This window comes from Mus musculus, chromosome 16 (assembly GCF_000001635.26).
Source record: "Mus musculus strain C57BL/6J chromosome 16, GRCm38.p6 C57BL/6J".
Classification (NCBI taxonomy): Eukaryota; Metazoa; Chordata; class Mammalia; order Rodentia; family Muridae; genus Mus; species Mus musculus.
This window is the reverse complement of record NC_000082.6, coordinates 96,062,605-96,085,668: the sequence shown is the minus strand read 5'-3', so window position 1 is coordinate 96,085,668 and position 23,064 is coordinate 96,062,605. Positions and strand designations below refer to the sequence as shown.

Genomic DNA, 23,064 nt, shown 5'->3' with positions numbered 1-23,064 from the left:
GACAGGGTGGAGATGGTGACAGCAGTCTCTCCATGTTGCTTGCTGGTGAGACTTTTCTAATCTTGCTATTTTTTTGTTCAATTCAGTTCTTTGTGCAATCACTTTGGGGTAATTCCAGTATGGCTTGTACTCACTTGTGTTACCAACACACACAATTCTAGTCTTGCTTGGAGAGTTCTGTCTGGCAGGCAGCCACTACTGGGGTAGTGCATGGTAGTGCATCCCCTTTGCTGCTGCTTCCTGGTGGGTATGTTCTGCATCCTCAGGGCCTCTGAACTGAGTTCAGTGGGATGACAGTCCACCTTGCTAGAAAACTGTGTGCATGTTGTTTGTGAGTGGGGGCTCAGAAGATGAAGTTGCAAGCCAGGCGTGGTGATGCACGCCTTTAATCCCAGCACTTGGGAGACAGAGGCAGGCAGATTTCTGAGTCCAGGCCAGCTTGAACTACAAAGTGAGTTCCAGGACAGCCAGGGCTATACAGAGAAACCCTGTCTCGAAAAAACCAAACAAAAAACATAAAACGCCCAACCAAACAACCCCCCCCCCCCAAAAAAAAAAGAAAGGAAGTTGCTTTGCTGCCACTTAGCCTGATGGTCTGGGTTCAATTTCTAGGACCCAGGAGTAAGGGGGGTGGTGGTGGAAACCAACTCCTGAAAGCTGTCTTTATGCTGCTGTGTAAGCTGTACTCCTGCCAGGGCTGTTTTTTCCTTCTTTCCTTTCTCAGCCAATGCTGGCACTCCAAGGTCTTGTGCCACTAGGTGCTGTGCCACTGAGTCACATGTCTCATGTCCTCATCTCTGATCTCCTGTAAGGGCTACCATGCTACCTGCCCAGGATTAGAACTTTAATTCCAGACAATGACTAGCATTTGGGATAAAGATTCTTGTAAAACTACACTTTACTTTATGATAGTGTTAGGAAATGTAATACACACGTCCTTGGTCTATATAAACATTTAAAGGAACTGGGGGGATGTTTTAGTGGTCAATAACACTTCACCTTCCAGAGGACCCGGTATGGCACAAGGGAATATTCACATCAGAATGTCAAATAAACTGTTCTAGTTATGGATCTTAACGATTTAACTTTTCAGTCTATGTGAATGTCTGCTTTGCCAGTTTGTGCATATGTGTATCACCTGCAGGTCAGCAGAGGGAGCGATAGAGGGTTGTGAGCCATTGTGTGGTTGCTGGGACTTGAACTCAGGTCCTCTGGAAGAACAGTCAGTGCTCTTAGCCGCTGGGCCATCTCTCCAGGCCCTATCTTTATTACTTTGACTATGGCTTGTGAGCCTACTGCCAGTAGGTTCCCTTGGTGCTACACCAAGTCCATCTCTTTATCCTTATGGCTACAGTTCCAGTGGGTCCTCTTTGATTTACTCTCTCAGGTTTACTAAGTAATATTTTTCTGTATCTTGGTCTCAACTTGCAACCTCTCCTTGACTGGAACGTTCCAGTTTTCCCATTTTCAGCTGGAGACTCTCTGGTTGTGTCCATCAGTCACCCCGAATACTTGAACTAAACCTGTTTTAAAGGGTCTCATGTACCTTGGGGCTCTCCTCAAGCCGTGTGGATAATCATGTCCGTGAACTTCTGAACCTCTGGCCTCTGCCTGTGCTGGGATTAGTGGGTGCTTTGTTTCTGTGCTGCTCTGGATCAAACTCAGGCAAGCCCCCGAGTAAATGACAGAGTTCTTTGGCTTTCTCCTTCAGTTGCATGACATCCCCAGAGGAGTGAAAGTTCCATACCTTTCCCTCAGGCAAGTTGGTTTTTATCCCAGTGCCCTAAATCTTATCACTATAGTTCACCTTTCCCTTAAAGGACGCCAAACTGTTTCCATGGGAACGGTGGAGTTTACTGTTCCATTTTATCTTACCACTTGGTGTTTGCTGAGTTAGGATTACTCTGAATAGGTGGGCCATCTACATATTCATATGTACTTTCCATGTAATTAATGAAAGTCAACTCAGAGGCTGGAAATGCGTATTAGTTCATAAAATCCTTGAGCTCTGGAAGGAGCCGCACTGTTGGCTACAATTTACAGATAAGGCCAATTGAGACAGAGGTTAAGTGATTTGCCTAGGATCATACACCTGATAGTTGGAGCCAGTCTAAGGTTCACTGCCCGGGCACGACTGGGACACCTCGTTCTGCCTCCGCACGCAGGCACTAGAATGACTAGCTGGTACAACGCCTTGGTCACAAGACAGGACTCCTACAAATGACCTTGCTCGGTCAGCCCTTCGCAGGGGCGCAGGGGTTAAGAAAAGAATGCGGAGCCACCCTAGCACTATGTCCTAAGCCTAAGGAAAAGAAACAGCCGAACCACCCTAGACTCTTTATAGACACAAACAATTCCCTTGCCGCACCCTAGCCCGCGACAGGAGCTCGCTTTCCCGTTGGAAGACGACTGTCTTTTGGTGTTTGGGAATAAAGAGCCGAGGTCGTTTGAGGTCAGGCCTCTTTTTCTGACTCTCTGCTGCCCGATAAATCTAACAATGGCCATGTTTAGTTCTGTTCTGCACTCTACGTCAGAGCTTGTCAGCGCACACTGGACGTGGTGAAACAGATCCGGTTGGGTCAGGAGCCTAGAGCGGTAATTAGGGGGATTTTTCTGTAACTCTTCCACCCCTCCAACAAAACGACTGACACTTGTGGCCGCAGCCCGTTTCCCACGGGCCCTCTGAGTTCCCGTCAAGTCATCGCGGACTCCCAGATTCCGTCACCCGTACCGGGCATCTTTAACCCATCGCGGGGCGCGGGACGCGGGGCGGCGGGAGGTCGGGAGGGCAGCGGGTAAGGTGGTGTCGCAGCCTCCGCTCTGGGTTCAGCCACCCTCCTGCAGAGCTCCTCCCCAGCCTCAGGGTCTTCAGGCCCAGCCCAGGTGACCGTCCTCCCAGGCTCCGCCCTGCCCTGCCCCGCCCCGCCCCCTCCACTCCAGCTCGCCGTACCGCCTCCGCCGCCGCACAAAGGCCGGCGGCCGCCTCACCGCGCGCAGGAATCCGGCCACGCGCGCCCCAGCCCCCCCACCCCCCGCCCCGCGGACGCAGCCCCGGCTGGCTCGCCGCCCCCTTTTGCGCTTCACGCCCCCGACGCACAGGACGCCGAGGCGAGGCCCGCCTCCCAGCCAAGGAGCCACATCCGCGTCGTGCCACGCCGCCGGCTCCCCGCGGGGGGACTACTTCGCTCCCCGCCCCTCGGTCCCGCGCGACTTCCTGCCGCGGACGCGTCGGTGCGCGGCGCGCACGGCATGGCGGCGGCGGCGCGCGCCTGAGGAGCTGGGGGTACGCCGGCCCGGTCAGGCCTCGGCGCGGCCTACGCGCTCCACTTGTTCGCTGGTCCGCTCGCTCCCGCCCGGCGCCCCGCCATGGCGGAGCCTTCGCCGGCCCGACGTCCGGTGCCTCTCATCGAGTCGGGTAAGACACGGCCGCGCGTCCCCTGCCCGGTGTCGCGCAGCCGCCGCTGACCGTCCCTGTCTTCTCCCCGCAGAGCTGTACTTTCTCATCGCCCGCTACCTCTCAGCTGGCCCGTGTCGCCGAGCGGCGCAGGTGAGTGCCGGCTGGGCGAGCGGGCGGGCGGGCGAGCGAGCGAACCGGGGGCGAACGAACCGGGGGTGAGCGGGGCAGCTGACGGGGTCTGACCGCGCGTCTTCTCTGCCGCAGGTGCTGGTGCAGGAGCTGGAGCAGTACCAGGTCGGTCCGCCGCCCCCGCGTCCCCGTCCCCGCCCCCGCGTCCCGGTCCCGCCCGGCCTCCCGGCCGCGGTGGTCACCCGGACGCCTTTCGTGTCTCATTCCAGCTGTTGCCGAAGAGGTTGGACTGGGAGGGCAACGAGCACAACAGGAGCTACGAGGAATTGGTGAGCAGCTCCCGCGTCCTCCGCGCGCCCGCGCCCCCCAGCCGGGTCTCTGCTCCCCTGCGGGCGCCGCGGGGCCGCGCCCGGGGGTGGTCTCTGGTGGTCCGGCGTCCCGGGGCGACGGGCCCGACCCCCGAGGGCTCGCGGTGGCGGGGTGGGGGGCGGGATTTGGCAGAAAATGGTTTTGGGGGCGGTGCCGGGCGCAGGCGGGGGCGCCCCTGGCTCGCGGCCGGGCTGGGGCTCCAGGTGCGGCCGCCAGCCACTGAGAGGGGCGCTCTCATCTCTCTCCCTTCCCGATTTGTAACTCGAGCTCTCATTGGTCTCTCCTTTCTCTGCCCCGCCCAGACTTTCAGACCTCTTGTTCCCCAGGAATAGAGAGAGAGTCCTTAGTCTCCCAAGGTGGAGAAATGGCCCCTTCCTGTACTGTACTCCCTTCCTCTGTAGGATCGCACAGAGTTCTCCGTGGTGAATATGTCAGTGCGGCACCCCTGCTTCCCCGACCCGTGCACTGTGTGTTGACTGCCTTTAGAAAGTTGGCTCACACTTGATCTTGCTGTATGTAGCGGTTCAGGCTTTAAGTTGACATCCGTCAGTCGGTGTATTTATTTTTTGAGACAGGGTGTCATTACGTACCACTGTCTTGCCTTGAACTCGGGTAGGCCAGGCTGGCCTTGAATTCATTTCCTGCTTCTGAGAGCTCGGACTAAGCTCTCAGAAGCAGTTGTGTGTGCCTGTCTTAACATTTCCGAGGAGTGGTAACTTGCGGATTACATTTATTTTCCTTTGCCTTATTTTCCCTACTTGCTTAGAGGTTCTTGTGTATAGTTGAGTTTTATCCAGGTAACAGAGGCTTTGGGTGTTTATCGTTAACGAAGCACAAATGTTGCAGGAGAATATCTTCGACAATTTTAAGATAAAAGACTCACACTGAGCATATTGGTTACAGAAGGTTGAGATGAGTGTGTGCTGTTGATGTTTGGCTGCACAGCCCCGTTTGGCTTGGACTTGCAGTCCTGCTTCACTCATCCTCTGCTGGGTCGGGATTACAGGAGAGCTCACTGACTTCACCATGTGTCCAAGACCAGTAGTGAACAAAAAGTCAGCCAGGGCGTCAGTCATGCATGTGGGCAGTTCATTCTCTATACCTTGTTTTCCAGGGCTAAGGAGTTAACTGGATAACTAGAGGGCTCAGCAGAACAGGGCAGGAGTGCTAAAGCAGCGGTTCTCAACCCACGGGACCCACCCTTTGGGGGGGTTGCATGTCAGATATCGACATTGCAGTTCATAACAGTAGTAAAATTACAGTTAAGTAGCAACGAGAATAACTATGGTTGGGGGTCACCCCAACATGAACTGTGCAGGGCTGCAGGGCCGCGGCGTTAGGAAGGCTGAGGACCACTGGTCTAGAGCCTCTACCATTGTCCTTTCCACAGCCAGGTGTTGGCCGTGACAGGTGCAGTTGCTGAGTAAAACGGGGTTGCTGGTTTGTTGTTTAATTTGACTTTTGAGAGTTATTTTTAAGAAGCAAATGTTCAGGTGGGTAAGATGACTTATCTATAAAACTACTTTCTGTTACCCCTAACGATGTGAGTTTACTCCTGGGGACCCCGAGTGGAGGAGGGAGAGATCCTACTTCCACAAGTGGGCCTCTGCATTCCACCCTCAAGCCATGGCACACATGTACAGGCATGCAATGCCCTTTTCTTTTGTCTTTTTTGTTTTTTTGTTTGTTTGTTTGTTTTGACAGGGTTTCCTCTGAGTAGTTTGTTTTTTCCCTCCCCCTGACACCACCTACCTCTTTTTTTTTTTTTTTTTCAGTGTTTCTCTTTGTAGCCCTGTCTGTTCTAGAACTTGCTTTATAGACCAGGCTGGCCTCAGATTCAACATAGATCCACCTGCCTCTGCCTCCCAAGTGCTGGGATTAAAGGCGTGTGCCACTATGCCCAGCCAAGTCTGTTTTCTTCTGTATGAAATTTTAAAAGGTTTGTAGGATGGGTAGGTGCTGGAATGTGAATCCAATCTGTCTCCTAGTGCTGTACCCACAGGCAGGGTTTAACCACACACGTTTTCTACGGGACAGGGACCTGATTCTGATTTACAACCCCAGGAGAGCTCAGCTTCTTTATAGCCACACCCCCTTCCTATCTACCTCCTGGGTCTAAGGAACGTCTAACAGTTTCACTTGTGTTAATGCAGAGCACAGCCTTTGAGTGAAGAAAGCCAAGCTGTTGGGACACTGCTGCCCTACTGGGGGGGGGGGCGGGGGACGGGGGGACGTTAGAGGCACAGAGATAGATAGGGCCCTGGTGCTGAAAGGTCTGAGGGAACTGTCTTCTGTCATGCTGCTTGTCACCTGGCTGGTCACTGCTAGGGTATCGTCTCCTCCTCACCCTTTCCTTTCCCGTGGTGGGTGAGGACAGGGTGCAGGCCTGGGTTGTGGAGGTGGACCTCACTGAGCAGTCTGCTGGCCCTGGATTGGTATAGTTTTGGTGAGGATGTACGTGTAGCTTCTAGACTTCAGATGCTCTCACTTTCTTTAGTATTTAGATGAGTTTTATTTGAAGCCTACACAAAGTGGGAGTTGTTCCCCACATACTCACAGATTGCAGTTTACCATTTGCTGTGTTTCTGTTTTCGTCTGAGGCATTGTATTCTAATTCCCATCAGCGAAATCTTCCCACAAGTGAATGGCCTGCCGACCCAGGCACCAGTTACCTGTTACCCAGTGGTTAGTCAGAAAGTTGTGTTGGTTCTCACCCATTGTGTCTCCTGTGAGCCAGTGTCCTCTGACCCCACTGAGATCCGTTTTAGGCACCCTCCATATAGTATTTCTTGTAACTGCTGGAGCTGTGTGTGTGGTAGTCCTGGAACGTCCTGGCAGGCATGTGGTGGTCAGAGGACAGTTTAGAGCTGACTCTTCTTCCAGGGTGGGTCCTGGTGCTTTGACTTGTTGAGCCATCTCTCCCCTCCCTGTAATTTATATTGTGTAAGTTACATTTGGTGTGTGTGTGTGGGGAAGGTATTTGAGTGGGTGAGGGCAGTTTAAGGGGTGGTGTTCCACCATTGGGTCTCAGGGATTGAATTTGGGGTGTTAATGGCTTCACGGTTGTCATCTTTACTCACTGAGCCCTCTTGCCAGTCCTACCTGGAGTATTTTGAAGAAGATTCTACACATTTATGTATATCTTAAGTTCTTACTGTTGTTTATGTTGAGAAATTTCACCTAGCTCAGGCTAGCCTTGAATTCCTACTTCTGCCCTGATAAGATGAGGTTACAGGGTACGCCACCATGCCGCGATAAAAAGACCATTTCTTTTCAAGGGGTACAGCCCAGTTTCAGTTTTTAACACAGCCAAAATGGGACTTCCTGAGTGCCTGTGTCACAGATTTCTGTGTGGATGTTTTTCTTTTTTGTTTTGTTTTATTTTTCGAGACAGGGTTTCTCTGTGTAGCCTTGGAGCTCACTTTGTAGACCAGGCTGGCCTCAAACTCAGAAATCTGCCTGCCTCTGCCTCCTGAGTGCTGGGATTAAAGGCGTGCACCACCACGCCTGCTTTTTGTTGTTGTTGTTGTTGTTGGATGTTTTTCATCTGGTTCTCCAAATACCTTCATAACATTTTTGCAGGTTGAGTGGCTTAAGGCTAGGTCTTATGTAGCCCAGGCTATCAGGCCTTGAAATATGTAGCTGAGGAATGACCTCTGTTCTTGATCTTGTTGCCCCCAACTCAAAGAGTGTTGGGTTAACAACTGTAGCACAGTGCTTGGCTTGAGTATAATCTTAAAACTTATTTTTTTTTTTAAATTAGCTGACTGCAGCCCCCTCCCCCTCCAATTAAAAAACCTTTAAATAGTTATTTTCTGTACTGTTATTCTGCTGAAGAGACTGAGAGTCATTTGCCTTTATCACAGTATTTCTCATGTCCCTTTTCCTTGGTGGTTCTAATCCTTTGAAGAATCATTTGGTGGAATTTATACATTCTGGATGTCCACCGCGGGCACCAAGTCAGCCAAATTGGAATCTGTTATGGCGCATGTGGGCACTAGAAATAGAAAGCATCCCCACTGGCTCTAGTGCAGCTTTACAGTGCTGCCCAGTGGGTTACATCTGTGCCTGTGCTGCTGCTTATCTGACTTGTGCTTAGGAGCAAGAGTGCTCTTTCCTATAAGGAACTGAGACTAGATTTCTGTTAGGGTTTAGCTCTTTATTAACAGGCCTGGGCAGTCATAGAGTTTAATCAGAATTTTCATGATCTGTAAGAAGTAAGAGAGAGGGAGTAGAGCTCTTGAGCTGAACTTGAGACTTCAGAATGGCTAGGTTTGTAAAGATGTGGGTCTCACTGAGAAAAGGAGCAGAGTCCGTCTTGCCCGTTGGCCATGGGGATTGGTTGGCCAGTCTGAGCTATGTAGAGTGTCTTGGAACCAGTCAAAGCGGGGGTGGGGTGGGGCTTTGAGGGGGTCTGTCTGTCTCCCTCTGCTGCAGATTAGATTGAGTGTTGACTTACTTTTTTTGTGTATGTGTATGGGTGTGTATATGCCACAGTGCAAGTGCGGGTCAGAGACAGTTTGTTGGAGTCAAGTCTTCTTCCATGTGTGTTTCCAGCTCCTTTCTTGTTGAACAGTCTCATAGGCCTTGAACAACATTTTTATATAAGGTAGTGTCTTGCCTTCTTAACCAATACGAGGAAGCCGTTCATCCTTAGAGCGTACTGTCATTAGGAGATTGACTATCGTTACAGTTTTGAATGTCTGCATTTCTCACATGACTGATCCCACAAGGCAGTTCTGGCTGGCTGGCCAGTTCTGAGATTAAGGTGTATTGCCATGATGGGCTCATTGCAGGTTTTCTTAGACCTTAGATTAGAAATCTTCTATCTGTCTAGTAATTCTTTTTAAGAAAATAGATCTTTGGGTGACGGTTCAGTGGTGAAGAGAATTCGCTGCTTTTTTTTTTTTTTTTAAAGATTTATTTATTTATTATATGTAAGTACACTGTAGCTGTCTTCAGACACTCCAGAAGAGGGCGTCAGATCTTGTTACAGATGGTTGTGAGCCACCATGTGGTTGCTGGGATTTGAACTCCGGACCTTCGGAAGAGCAGTCGGGTGCTCTTACCCACTGAGTCATCTCACCAGCCCCGCTGCTTTTTAAATAGGACCTGAGTTCCATTCCCAGCACCTACAGAGGAATTCACAAGTGTCTTTATAGCTCCAGTCTTGGGGATCCCATGCTGTCTTTTGGCCTTCAAGGACACCTGACACGTGTTGCATAGAATATATTCAGGTAGAACACCTGTATATATAAACAAAGGTTTGAAATACTGTTCTGTTTTAACTATGTGTACATGTGTATATATGCCCACAAGTTCGGGTCCCCTTTGAGGCCAGAGATACTGGATCCTCTAGAGCTGTAGTTACTGGCAGTTATGGTCCAGTACAGTGTGGGTGCTGGGAATCGAACTCTGGTCTTTTGCAAGAGTACTTTATGCTCTTAACCGATGAGCCATCTTTCCAGTCCTCTTACTAGCTTTTCTTTATTCTTTGGCAAATTAGTTTATCTCTGTCCCTCTCTCTGCATTGCCTTTCTTTCCTTTATTCACCATCCTTTCCTTGTGTTTTCCTGTCTCACCACCTTCCCTTCCTACAACACAGGGTTGTGTTGTGTAGTCCTGGCTCATCTGGAGCTTTAGATATAGACCAGACTAGCCTTGAAACTTTGATTTGTCCCCCTTGCATGCTGGCATTTTAGGTATAGGCCACTTTGCTAGGCCAGCTTTGTTCTGTGTAACAGGTCTAATAATAACTTACTCTAAAAGAAGCTGCTTTCAGATGTGCATGTATGGGTTGGAGAGATGGCTTAGAATATTGAAGTACTAGCTGCTCTTTCAGAGGGTCTGGGTTAAATTCTCAACACCCACGTGGCAGCTCACAACTGTCTGTAATTTCAGTTCCAGGGGATCTGATACCCTCAAACAGACATACATGCAAGCAAAACATCAATGTACATAAAATATGAATAAATCTTTTTTCAAAAGATGTGCACGTGCAGTCAGTACAGCTCTGGCTGTCCCGGAACTTAGGGATCTGTCAGCTTTGTCTCCTGAAGCTGAGATTAAAGTCTTCCAGATTTGTAAGGTTGCTGCTAGAAATGGCATCATTTTAATTAATTTACATTTGTAGGGTCTTAAGAAAACAACTGTTTATGAATGAATTATCTCATTCAAGGAAGGGTGCCTGATTGGGTCACTAAAACTGGGCTAGTGCCTGGTGCTGAGATGGGTATGGCAGTCCTGAGTTACCCAGACTTGTCCTCGGCTGTGCTCCTTCCCCCAGGCTCACCCGCTCACTGAGGTCTGTGTCTTCAGGAGAAAGGTCCCTTTGTTTCTCTGTGTATGATTTTTTTTTTGTCCTGTTGTGAATTTGTGTGTTTTCTTTCTAATTTCTTTAGTTTTTAGGCAAAAGATGCATTAGGATTTAAGTCTTACTGTTGAATAGACCTAATATTTTAAAATTAGAAAATTACCCTCATTTAGATGACACTTTTAAGAAAAAGCCATTAAAAAGATCTATTTTCATGTTTATGAGTCCTTTGTCTGAATATGTTCTGTGTGTCTGTATGTTCCTGTTAACCCCTGGATGTCAGAAAAGGTCGTGAAATTTTCTGGAACTGGAGTGTGTGGTTTCCACAAACTGAATCCCAGTCCTCTGCAAGAGCAGCAAGAAATGCCCTTAATATTTGGGTTATCTCTTCAGCCCCAAATGATGAGGTTCTGTAGCAGTTGAATATGAGTTTGTTTCTGTCCACCCCCTGGGCCTCCTGCTCTCCCACTGAGCCACAGCCTTAGCTCACTGTACTGGATCTTAACCATGGGCCATATGAATAGAATTCTTTATCTGTTTTGTTTTTTTTGTTTTTTTTTCCATGTTGCAGCCTGGGAACTAAGATTTACGTTATCCTAATTCCCATGTTTCCAAATGTGGCCACAGTTACATGATATATATATATACATATATATATATATGTATATATGTATGTATGTATGTATGTATGTATGTATTTTTTTTTCTTTTCCAAGACAGGGTTTCTCTGTCTAGCCCTGGCTGTCCTGGAACTCACTCTGTAGACCAGGCTGGCCTTGACTCAGAAATCCGCCTGCCTCTGCCTCCCGAGTGCTGGGACTAAAGGTGTGCGCCACCATGCCTGGCGCACGCCTTTTACATGATATTTTTATGGCAATAGAGTAAGTCATAAAGGCAATTCTCAAATACATGGGTGGAAACAGGTGGTTACAGCCAAATGGAGAGTCTTTGCCACACCTCCAGGTGTTAGCCTTTAGAATGGTGGGGTCTGGCTGGAAGTAGTGCATACCTCTAATCCCAGCACTTGGGAAACAGGCAGGCAAATCTCTGAGTTGGAGACCAGCCTGGTCCAGGACAGCCAGGGCTACACAGTAAACCATGTCTCAAAAATCCAAAACAAACAAACAAAAAAACAAACCAAAGGGCTGGTGAGATGGCTCAGTGGGTAAGAGCACCCGACTGCTCTTCCGAAGGTCCAGAGTTCAAATCCCAGCAACCACATGGTGGCTCACAACCATCCGTAACGAGATCTGACTCCCTCTTCTGGAGTGTCTGAAGACAGCTATAATGTACTTCCATATAATAAGTAAATAAATTAAAAAAAAAAAAAAAAAACCAAAATCCCAAAAGCAACAAGAAACACAGAAAGGTGGAGTCTGCTCGAGCATTCCGGAAAGGATTTTACTTAACACCACGGAGAACACACAGGTGAAGTCCAGCTAGTCAGGGGCCAGAGATAGTAGAGATGGTTCCGCTCTGGACCTGCACCACTCCAGCTCTCCAAACAGGTTCTAAGTGGTCTGTCAGCTTTGTATTGTGTTGAACATAGTGTGGTTATGTTTGGGTACTTCAGTTTGCACTGAGCTTTGTTGTACAAAAGGGGACAGACAAATGGTCTGATGATAATTCACCCCAGTAAAAATATACTGTTTCCTCATTGGCTGTAAGTGTGGTGGCTGGGGCTTTGTAGTTTGTAGTTGACTGTTTCTGGGTATTGTTTCCTTCATTGCTGACTTTGCGGCTAAGAGCAAGACTTCCTTCCAAAGACTTTAGGATTTGGGCATTTGTAACCTTTCTAGTGTAGTTCTACTAAAAGGTTCTACATACATGAGTGTATGTATGCACGTACTTACTTATTTGGAGACAGGGTTTTACTTTGTAGCTTTACCTGTCCTGGAACTCATTATATTGACCTGTCTGGCCTTGAACTTAGAGATCTGCCTTCCAAGTGCTAGGATTAAATGCACATGCTACCACATCTGATCTGTATGCATGTCTGTAAATTAACTTTTATATATTTTCACTGGGTAGTCCTAGCTGTCCTGCAACCAGGGTGGCCTCTGCTTCCTGAGTGCTAGGATTAAAAGTGTGCCACCACTTTCCAGCAAATACTATATTTTTTTGTGTGTGTATACACTTTAATTTGTGTATATTTATCTCCTAACCACACAGGATCCAGGGATGGAACTTGGGTGTGAGGGTTGGTGTGAATACTCCTAACCTGCTGAGGCATCTTGCTGGCCCACCTTATGTTCTTTTAAAAAAAAAGATTACAAAATTTATGATTATTAGATTATTAGGTTTATTAGATTTATGTATATGTATATTAACAACTGTGCACCACGTGTGCCCACAGAGGCCAGAAGAGGGCACTGGAGTCATGGATGATTGTGAGCCAGCATATGGGTGCTTGGAACCAAACCTGGGTCCTCTGCAAGACCCCCAAATGATCTTAACTGGTGAGCCACCTCTCTCAGTTAGTCAAAGCAGGGACATTGTGGTCAGAACATTAAAAACTTAATTTTATATTTAGATTGACTTGCTTTGAGATAAGGTTTTGCTATGTAGACCAGGCTGGAACTCTGAGATCTTCCTACCTCAGCCTCTGAGTACTGGGGTTAAAAGGTGTGTGCCACTATACCCAGCTAGATTAACCATTGTATTTTATGTATTCTTGTGGTTTTTGTTTTGTTTCATTTTGTCTTTTGTTTTTTCAAGACAGGGTTTCTCTGTATAGTCCTGGCTGTCCTAGAACTCACTCTGTAGACCAGGCTGGCCTCAAACTCAGAAATCCGCCTGCCTCTGCCTCCCAAGTGCTGGAACTAAAGGCGTGGGCCACCACTGCCTGGTGTTAGCCAGCTTCTTAAGGACGTGTCAGATCAGGTGTGTGTGCATAGAAGCAGGTATGTGCCTGCAATCCCATCTTAGACAGCTGAGGATGAGGGTCTCGAATGGGGAGGCCATATGTAGCATAACCCTGTGTCAAAAACAAAAACAAAACTTGTGTCATTGAATAGTCATGGTGCTAATGAAGGAGCTTGGTTGTAGATTGTTTCCTGTTCATGTGTGATGCTCTGGTTAAATCCTCAGAACTGTAAACAGCACCTCCCCACTCAGCTATTAAAAACAATGAATTTATGAAATTCTTAGACAAATGGATGGATCTGGAGGATATCATCTTGAGAGAGGTAACCCAATCACAAAAGAACCCACATGATATGCACTCACTGATAAGTGGATATTAGCCCAGAAGCTCAGAATCCTTCTTAGAAGGGGGAACAAAAAACCCATGGAAGGAGTTACAGAGAAAAAGTTTGGAGCAGAGACTGAAGGAATGACCATCCAGAGACTGCCCCACTTGGGGATCCATCCCATAAACAACCGCTAAACCTAGACACTATGGCAGATGCCAATAAGAGCCTGATGACAGGAGCCTGATAGAGCTGTCTCCTGGGTGCCTCTGCCAGTGCCTGGCAAATACAGAAGTCGATGCTCACAATCATCCATTGGATGGAACACAAAGTCCCCAAAGAAGGAGCTAGAGAAAGTACCCAGGGAGCTGAAGGGGTCCGAAGCCCCATAGAAGGAACATCCATATGAACTAACCAGTACCCTCAGAGCTCCTTGGAACTAAACCACCAATCAAAGAAAACACATGGTGGAACTTGTGGCTCTAGCTGTGTATGTAGCAGAGGATGGCCTAGTCGGTCATCAATGGGAGGAGAGGCCCTAGGTCCTGTGAAGGTTCTATGTCTGAGTATAGGGGAGTGCCAGGACTGGGAATGGGTGTGGGTAGGTTGGGGAGCAGAGGGACGGGGGAGGGAATAGGAGATTTTTGGAGAGGAAACTAGGAAAGGAGATAACGTTTGAAATGTAAATAAAGAAAATATCTAATTAAAACAAACAAAAAAAACCCAGCACCTCCCCAAACAGGCAAACCATTCTGCAGCCTCCTACTCAGAGTCACAAATCCACTACTGTAATCCACACTTGCAACTCCTGCATCCTGAAGGCTGAGACTTAGGAAAGCATACAAACTCCAGGCCATCCAGGGCCCAAGTGAAACTGTCTTTAAAAAAAAAATGAGCTGGGTGTGGTGACGCACCTGCCCAGAGGCAGTTGGATCTCTGGGTTCAAGGCCTGCAATATATGTATGTGAGATATGTATGTATGTGTGTGTATATATATATATATATATATATATATATATATATATATATATATATATGTATGTACATATACATCATTCAGCTTTATTTGAGATGCATTCATGTCATTTGATGGGGGTGTCTCCATAAGTTAAAGTTACAGTTCTCTTTGTGTTTTGTTCTTTATTGAAGTATAGTTAACATTCTCCCTAATGATTCTATTTAGGTGTTGACTTTGATAAGAGCAGAATGTTGTTACCACAGTGAAAACAGTGAAGAGTTCTACTGGTGCCTTCATGTGTTCTCTGATATTCCCTGACTGCCGCTGGTGGTGTCTGTTCTATCGTATATTATTTGAGGTTTTTGATCTCTGATATATTAATGAATGTATATAATGTCCCAACTTCCCTAGATTCCTCTCTGACCACCTTGATCACCTCTTAGTGATCTTCTGAGTCTTAATTCGTGGGTTTTCTACCTGCGGGTCTTGACCCCTTTGGAGGTTGCATAGCAGGTATTTACATTATGATTCATAACAGGAGCAAAATGATAGTTATGAAGTACAAAGAAATAACTTTATCATTTGGGCTCATGGTAGCATGAAGAACTATGAAAGGGCCATAGCACTAGGAAGGTCGAGCACCACCGTTGAACTAACGCTGCTCATGTGCAGAGTTGTGGAGTCATCTTTCCTGGTCTTTTAAAAAGTCTGTTGTGACCCTGGCTGACCTGGAACTGGATATGTAGGTCAAGTTGATCTTGAACATGAGTTCTGCCTTCCGAGTGTGATTATAGGTGTAAGCTGCTGTGCTTGGCTTAAGATTTGTTTTTATTGTTAAATATTATATTGGTATTGTGTATTTACTTACTCATTTGTTACTAGAAATTGGTTTTTACCTTAATTGAAAAGAAGCTTTTGTATTCATGTATGGCCTACAGAGGTGACTCAGTGGTTAACAGCACTTGATCCTTTTGTGGAGGCCATTAGGGTTTGGTTCCCAGTACCCACTTGACAACTCAAGATCATCCTTAACTCTAGTTGTAGAGAAATCTCCGTCTTGGTCGGAAGGTATGCACATAACACACCAGTGCAGGCAAGACAGTCACACACAGATATCCTGAAACATGGAGAACATTAATGGGCCTGCTTTGATGAGTGTGTGTTTTACATGCTATCAGATACCTGGAGTGGAGTGGCTGTGACCATACTCTTTTCAAAAGCTCTAGTATCTTATGTACATCTGAAGTTTCTCCATGTTCTTTTTCTCAGTTTTGTTTTGCCTCTGCTCTTTGAGATAGAGTCTGATAGCTCAGGGTGGTCTTGAACTTACTATGTAGCTGAGTACGGGACTGAACTTCAGCCTTTTCCTCTCAAGTGCTAGGATTGCAAGTGTCAGACTAGTTTTTGTTTCTGGCCAGCCTTTAATGCTAGCCAGGCCAGTCTACTTGCTAGCAGCAGTGGCTCCTGGTGGCTCGGCTTAGTCAGTGCTTCGCTCTTCCTGTGTCAGCACATCCATTGCCACCTGGATCACCTTTTGGTGATGTCTGCACCATTGGATTCTTAGAGGTGAGTGCTGGAGTAGTTGGATAGTGTGTTGAGTACTGCTGCCGACCCTGGGCCGAGTCCTTTCCTTCTGCTATAGATAGAAGTTCCTAATTAGATGGCTACTCTGCAGTATTTCTCTTGGTTCCCATTCTCTTAGCAGTGTGAAAGTTTGAAGTCCAGGAGAGCAGTAACTTACTCAGTGATGAGTTCAGAAATGTATCCGATGATTATATCTGCCACATACATTTTGTTATGATAGGTCTAACGTTTTCCTCTGTACATAGTGTTGCTACTCAGTAGGCCCCTGTGCATCTCCACAGATGTAACCACAACAGAAAGTATACATAAAAAAGTTTTTGTTACAGTGCCATTTATTGGGAGACATTTTCTGCACTATCTCGAGTTTGCACCTTTGTCAGAAATGAGTACTTTAGAAACATGTCAGTCTCTTTTTAAATTTATTTATTTTTGTTTTTTTTTTTGTTTTTTTTTTGAGACAGGGTTTCTCTGTGTAGCCCTGGGTGTCCTGGAACTCACTCTGTAGACCAGGCTGGCCCCGAACTCAGAAATCCGCCTGCCTCTGCCTCCGCCTCCCACCAAGCCCGGTGTCAAGTCTCTTTCTGTGTTCGTACAGTTCCTACCATGGCTTTGTCTGTCTTCTAACCCTGTCTGGCTATGGTACTGCACCTCTGCAACAAGTCTTGAAGTGGAATGTTGTTTGCCTCTTTTCAAAGTTGGTGTGCCTTTCCTATGTCATTTGCATTTAAGTTTTAGAATAAAATCATGCCCTAGGTGTACATATTTAATCCCAGTACTTCGGAGGCAGAGGCTGGAAGAGCCAGGGCCATACAGAGGAACCCTGTCTCAAAAAACAAAAGCAGCAGCAGCAGCAGCAACAGCAGCAGCACCGACAACAACAAAAGAGAGAGACACCAAAAATTGTCAATTTCTGTAAAGAAAAAATTTGAACTTTTGGTTAGACTTTAGACAGTTTACTTTTTAAGTTGTTTTTTATTTAAATTTTCTTGCTATGTTTTATAGTTTTCAGTGTGATTTTCACATTTTAACTGGCTATCCTAAAAAAAAAATGTTTGAGTCCTGTTGTATGCAGTGTTATTAAAACTTACCTCTCCAACCAGGTCTTGTCCAATAAACATGTGGCTCCTGACCACCTACTACAGATATGCCAGCGCATCGGTCCGATGCTGGATAAGGAGGTCCCGCCCAGTATCTCAAGAGTCACTTCTTTGCTTGGTGCAGGAAGGCAGTCTTTGCTACGAACAGCAAAAGGTACCTTAATTTGAAGAAGTGTTGTGCTTTGTATTAGTAGCTTACATTGCAGTTGGGAAGCTGTGTAAACACCGTGGAAGGTTTGCAGTGCCATGGACTGACTATACACTCTCTGCCATTAGTGTAGATCTCCGAATTTTACCATGTGCTTGATGGGTCCTCCATTTCAGAAACGTAGATGTTAAGCTGAAAAGCTTGAGTTTAACATGTGCTTGAGGTTTTATCAATGTGAGTTCTTAGTTTTTTCCATTTTGTAGCTCACTCATAACTTCAATGGATGTAATTGTATATGTCTAATAAACTCTTTAAATACTAGATTATTTCTTTTGATATTTAGATTCTGAAAGTCCTTTGTCATAATAAGGAGTGATTTTTTAAAAATACAGTAGCAGCTTGAAAAACATGCACTAAAAATGTAAACTTGCATGATTTCTTTTATTTTTTTTACTTTTATTTTTTATTTTTTGCTAAGTTATGTGCTAGTGAAATGTTTGGAACTGCTATACTTTTTCTGTTAGCTTCATATAACTGACTTAGACTAAGTACCTATGTGTGATATGCTGTATGTATGTATACATGTGTCTACACTGCTAATGGGCACGTGTGTTGGTTCTGATGTTAGCATCCTTCAATTCCATCATGATTATTTCTGTTATGAGCTGTTGCTGACATGATGCTACCTCTTAGATGCTCCAGTAGTACAAAGCCTGACTGAGAAAGAGCACCCTGCTTGGTTTCCTGCCAGACCAGCCTGCCGGCCTTAGTTGTTTCTTAGTGCCTGATAGCCTTGCCTCATTGGCTCTAATCAGGAAACTGTCCCTGTTTGCTTTGTAATCATTCTGTAGTCAGTTGTTTCACTGCAGTTGCTTGGGTAGTGCATTTCCTTTCTCCTGTGTCAAGCTAAAGCTCAGAGTTGTTCTGTGATGAGGCCTGCCTGTGTGAGAACTGTCTGAAGAGACTTCAGCGAGGCCCTGTTTCTGCTCGTGTTTTGTGCTAGTGCCAGAGGACGCCTTCCTTCTATTCATGTGAAACACGGCATGCCTGTCAGTTAGGGGCACCTGAGCTCCGCTCAGTAGAGGTTTAGCACGATGCCTCTCCCTTGCTTGTTTCAAAGTTGTGAAGCAGGAGTGGAGCCCAAGGTCTGTGTGTTGGCCTCTGTTCTTCTGTGACCTCCAGTGGGGCAGGTACTTCCCTTAGTGCCGTTCCTTTAGTTAGATCCAGTGGGGATGCAACTTTAGAAGGCTCTCGCAAACCCTGTGTATGCTCTTCTCTGAAGAGTTGCCTTCGCCCTAAAGTGGGAAACTATTTAGCTTGAACTGGTCAATTCTTCCTAATGAGCTGAAGGCAAGCCAACAGATTTCAAAAGGAATGAGTCAAGTCAAAGATTTTTAGACACGTCAAAATATCTTCTTAAAATTCTCCACTTTTGAACACTGGGTCAGTTGTGATAAGACTGCTCATTTTTAATGTTGTATGGTATTTTGCATTGAAAAATAAAGTTAACTCGGTATTACAGTCCCTATAAGCAATGATTTACATGGATCTCTTTAAAGGTCCTGGAACCTGTGAGCCTCAGTTACCTCATTTGTAATTAGCAGAAACACCTACCTCACAGGGTTGTTGTGAGGACTCCATGAGCTGATGTATGTGGAAAACACTTGGTGGATTGTAAAGTGCTGTGCTGTGTTACTGCTGTATCTGAGATGTTTTAAGTTCCCCTCAGAAATAGTATAATAAACCTCCCAGGCTTTTCTGTTGTAAATTAGTATACTAGTTGGTAAAACTTGAATAAAGAGTTTATTAAATATACGTAAGTATTCTATAAAATCTTTCTTTGGGTTAACTTTGAAGATTTTATGTGTATCTAAAATTCATTTTAAAGACTGCAGGCACACAGTGTGGAAGGGCTCTGCCTTTGCTGCTCTTCACAGAGGAAGACCTCCTGAAATGCCCGTCAATTATGGCCCCCCACCGAGTCTTGGTGAGTGAGGTTGGCCTATGAGGTACCCAAAACTGTTTGTTGAGTTATCCTGAAGATTTATACGTGCCGTGGAAGGGCTGGTAGAACGCTACTGCAGTAGTGATAACATACCAAATGTCAGTTCCTTGTCGACCTAAGATAATGAAAAGTAACTGAAAAAGGCCGTAGTGGCCCTGTCACTACAGTAGAATCGGCACGGAGAGGCCTTCGGCTTCTCAAGTAGATGTGCTTACGCTCCAGAGACTGTTTGGGGATCTTTTTAGTTTGTACATGTCGGCCCCTTAACCATGTTGTTGTTTTTATTTCCTAGTGGAGATACACCGAGGAAGGCAGCTCACAGGGTGTTCCACTTTTAGCACAGCGTTCCCAGGAACTATGTACCAGCATATAAAGATGCACAGGAGGATTCTTGGACACCTGTCTGCAGTGTACTGTGTAGCATTTGATAGGACAGGACATAGAATCTTTACAGTGAGTTAACTTCTTAACCTCAGTTTGGTTCCCCCTGGAGTGCTGTAGCCTCCTTCCTCAGGGATCTCGGGGGCATCTGAGAGTGTGGGGAGTCTGTTAGATCTGCTGCGGGGCCTGACGTCTGTAGTTTCTCTAAGTATTTCAGGTGACCGAGGGACATAGTCAGGTCTGGGCTGCTTTGAGAATGGTGGCTCCACATTGAATCTTGGATAGCTGATGGGGAGGTGACAGCGAGTTTGAGGGCTGCTGGATCTACCCAGTGTCAAAATAACTGCGGAGCTGTCTTTCCAGCTCTGTTGGAATATATACTCTGTTTTCAAATAATAGAAATTACATAACCAAACTTTTTTCTTCTTGCCTATTTGAGACTTAAGGAGTTAAGTTACAGCAAGATTAATCTTAAGTATATCAATAAAAAATTTCTCCACCCCCCCACCCCCAGCCCCACCCCAAAACAGAATTCTTAGCTCATTAGTGATGACTTAGGGTTTCATAGATTAATCACTGATTTAGGAAAACAGATTCATTATAAAACAACCTTTCTGTGTTCAAGTACTTATTTGAAAACTGTAATGTGTGACATTTCCAGTGTTTTTAGGAGGAAAAAAAAAAGTTTCTTTTAAGTGGACCAAAACCGTTCTTCGCTGAGTTAAATGATGAGTTCTGTCTGGTTTGGGGATTGCAAGTTTGAGACTCTTGTTTGCTTTATTTGAAACGAGGGTGCTTTCCCCACTGCTGTGTGTAGTCTGATCCCAGGAGTCTCACTAGATGTGTCAAACTGTTGATTTTGTAGCTTGGTGAGCTGACTTGTTCCTGCAGCTGGTATTGGGAACAGGAGCTTAGGGCGGGACCCACTGCATTCTTGGAAGAAAATTTGGTAAAAATAGACTATGGAAGAATCCGATCCACTGACAGTTTTTTGCTTGAAAAAGTCTCTTCTGATGATAGTAGTATTTCAGTACTGGCTGGAAGGGAATGGGCTAATAGTGGGTCCCTACTTGAGGTTAATGGATGCTGTGTTAACATTTGTGTTGGGGTATTGCTTTTTCTTAGGGTTCAGATGATTGCTTGGTAAAGATTTGGTCAACACATAATGGCCGCTTGTTGTCTACGTTAAGAGGCCATTCTGCAGAGATTTCAGACATGGCTGTGAACTACGAGAACACGCTGATTGCTGCAGGAAGCTGTGATAAGATCATTAGGGTGTGGTGCTTGAGGACCTGCGCCCCAGTTGCTGTGCTGCAAGGACACACGGGGTCAATCACATCTCTGCAGGTAACCTGTAGCCTAGTGACACCAAACCTAACTTCTGGAACTGAGAAGTAGTATATAATGTGATTATATGGTGTTTTAAAAACTTGGATATGTGTTTATTTCTTTAATGTTTCTGTTTGTTTGTTTGTTTTTGTTGTTTTGAGACAGGGTTTCTCTGTGTATCCCTGGCTGTCCTGGAACTCACTCTGTAGACCGAGCTGGCCTCGAACTCAGAAATCTGCCTGCCTCTGCCTCCCGAGTGCTCCCAAGGGATTAAAGGGGTGCGCCACCACCCGGCCTTTTTTTTTTTTTTTTTTTTTTAAACACTCTACATTTTATCACCCTACTGGCCTACCCTCTGACTGTGGATATATGTTTTTTTAAATTTATTTTTATTTTATGGGTGTTTTGCTCGTATCTATGTCTGTGCACCATTGTGTGTGCAGTGCCCATGGAGGCTAGAAGCAGCCCTATTCGTGCTGAGAATTGAACCCACATCTTCTGTAAGAGTAGTGCGACAGTGAGCGCTCTTGACCCCTGAGCCATCTCCAGCTCTGGTGATTTTTTTCCATAAATTATGGAATAACAACACATAAGGAGGTGGGGCTTTCTGGGTGAATTAGATGAGAGCCTGTTACAAACTGGCAATGTTAACGTTCCTGTTTAAAACTTGTGGAGTTGAGTTGATTAGATTAATTTTATAAATCTTGCTATAAGTGGGAAGTAGTTTTCAACATGAAAATGTGGAAAAGCATAGTGGGTCCCTGTGTCTGTCAGCTGGCCAGCCTTCCTGACCACTTCAGGTTGTAGCTAAAGCAAATTCTGCCAGTGGCAGGTTCTTTTGTAACTGTTTCAGTTTGTAAAGTCTAAAGTATAATTGTTTTAAAAACAACCTACTTGGTAAGGTTAAAATTGGCAGTTGTCATGCAAATAGAGTAATTTTATTTAGTTTGAATTGCAAATAAAACAACTTGCATATCTTGTGGTTAGTTGTTATAGAATTGAAAGACACTCAAGTCCCTGCTCTTCACTGCCAGCTCTGCTTGTTGGAGGGCCCTAGGCGACTCAGCTGTGGTCTGGTGGAGTGGCATCCTGGGTGGCTTCCCACTTTGCTTTGTGTTTCTTGTAATTCAGTTTTCTCTGACAGAGCAGTGGTACTCGGGCATTCATGAAGTGACCTTTAGGATCTAGGTGTCCTGGAACTCTACCTCGGCCTCTTAAGTGCTGGGGTTTAAAGGGGTGCATCTCCACCACCATGCCCAGCGATGGTAGCCGATTTGTGAGGCTTTGATGGCTGCTGCTGCCTTTGACTGGATTTGGTGTGAAGTACAGAGTTGGTTCCATTTTCCTGTGCAGCTCTGATTTGCTAAGCTTGGAGTGCCCGGTGTGAGGATTATGTTTTAATATGCTTGTAGCAGGCCTTGAGAACTCTTGGTTATAGCACTGCTGTTTCATGGAGAGGATCAAATTGAGACGCCAACTCTCTTGTTAGAAGGCACAGCATGTCTGATATCCTATGTTAGAATCCATTGATTACCACCTTGCTTATCTTAGAATTGCTAGAAACACTGCACAGAGATTAAAAACTAGGCTTTATAATGAGATATGCATTGGTCACAATGTAATAAATAAAAGTACATAGCCGGGTGTGGTGGCGCGTGCCTTTGATTCCAGCACTTGGGAGGCAGAGGCAGGCGGATTTCTGAGTTCAAGGCCAGCCTGAGTTCCAGGACAGCCAGGGCTACACAGAGAAACCCTGTCTTGAAAAGCCAAAAACAAAAAACCAAAAACAAAAACCCAAAAAAAAAACCCCAGAGTACAGAAGAGAACTTGTATTAAAATGTTTATTGAATGTCTGACATGGATTCATGGGTTAGTTGGAAGGATAGATATCTGTTGTGCTGGATTCTGGTAAAATACGAGCAACCCTGTCACAGAAGAGTTTCATCCTGGAAGTGAGGATGCTCTAGAAATAAATCTGCCTTTGCAGAAACCAGAGCCCAGCTTCAAATAGTCTCAGTTCTCCTGGATCCGTAATCGCAAGTCTGGTGCAGGCTAGAAGCATAAGTTGCTTTATTTAGAGACAAGCAAACCTAAGGCATAAAGGAGGAGCATTAGAGAAAAGTGCAACTAAGTCTTAACTCTGCTGTTGATCTATAGCTGACT

General features: G+C 45.9%; 1 protein-coding gene across 10 annotated transcripts in view; it reads left to right on the top strand.

Annotated features, from left to right (window-relative positions):
* Positions 1-2,965: 2,965 nt before the first annotated feature.
* Brwd1 (bromodomain and WD repeat domain containing 1) overlaps positions 2,966-23,064 on the top strand; it is a 90,615-nt gene continuing 70,516 nt past the window's right edge. For 6 of the 10 annotated variants that reach the window (XM_006523114.4, XM_011246157.3, XM_006523113.2 and 3 more), the window contains exons 1-8: positions 2,966-3,415; positions 3,489-3,547; positions 3,662-3,691; positions 3,796-3,855; positions 17,042-17,192; positions 19,075-19,173; positions 19,484-19,644; positions 20,698-20,919. In XM_006523114.4, the coding sequence (XP_006523177.1) occupies positions 3,367-3,415; positions 3,489-3,547; positions 3,662-3,691; positions 3,796-3,855; positions 17,042-17,192; positions 19,075-19,173; positions 19,484-19,644; positions 20,698-20,919 (831 nt within the window). In that variant the 5' untranslated portion in view covers positions 2,966-3,366. Of the gene's footprint in view, positions 3,416-3,488; positions 3,548-3,661; positions 3,692-3,795; positions 3,856-17,041; positions 19,002-19,074; positions 19,174-19,483; positions 19,645-20,697; positions 20,920-23,064 lie in introns of those variants that run through there. The other 4 variants (NM_145125.3, NM_001103179.1, NM_176928.1 and 1 more) reach the window with 3 other exon arrangements.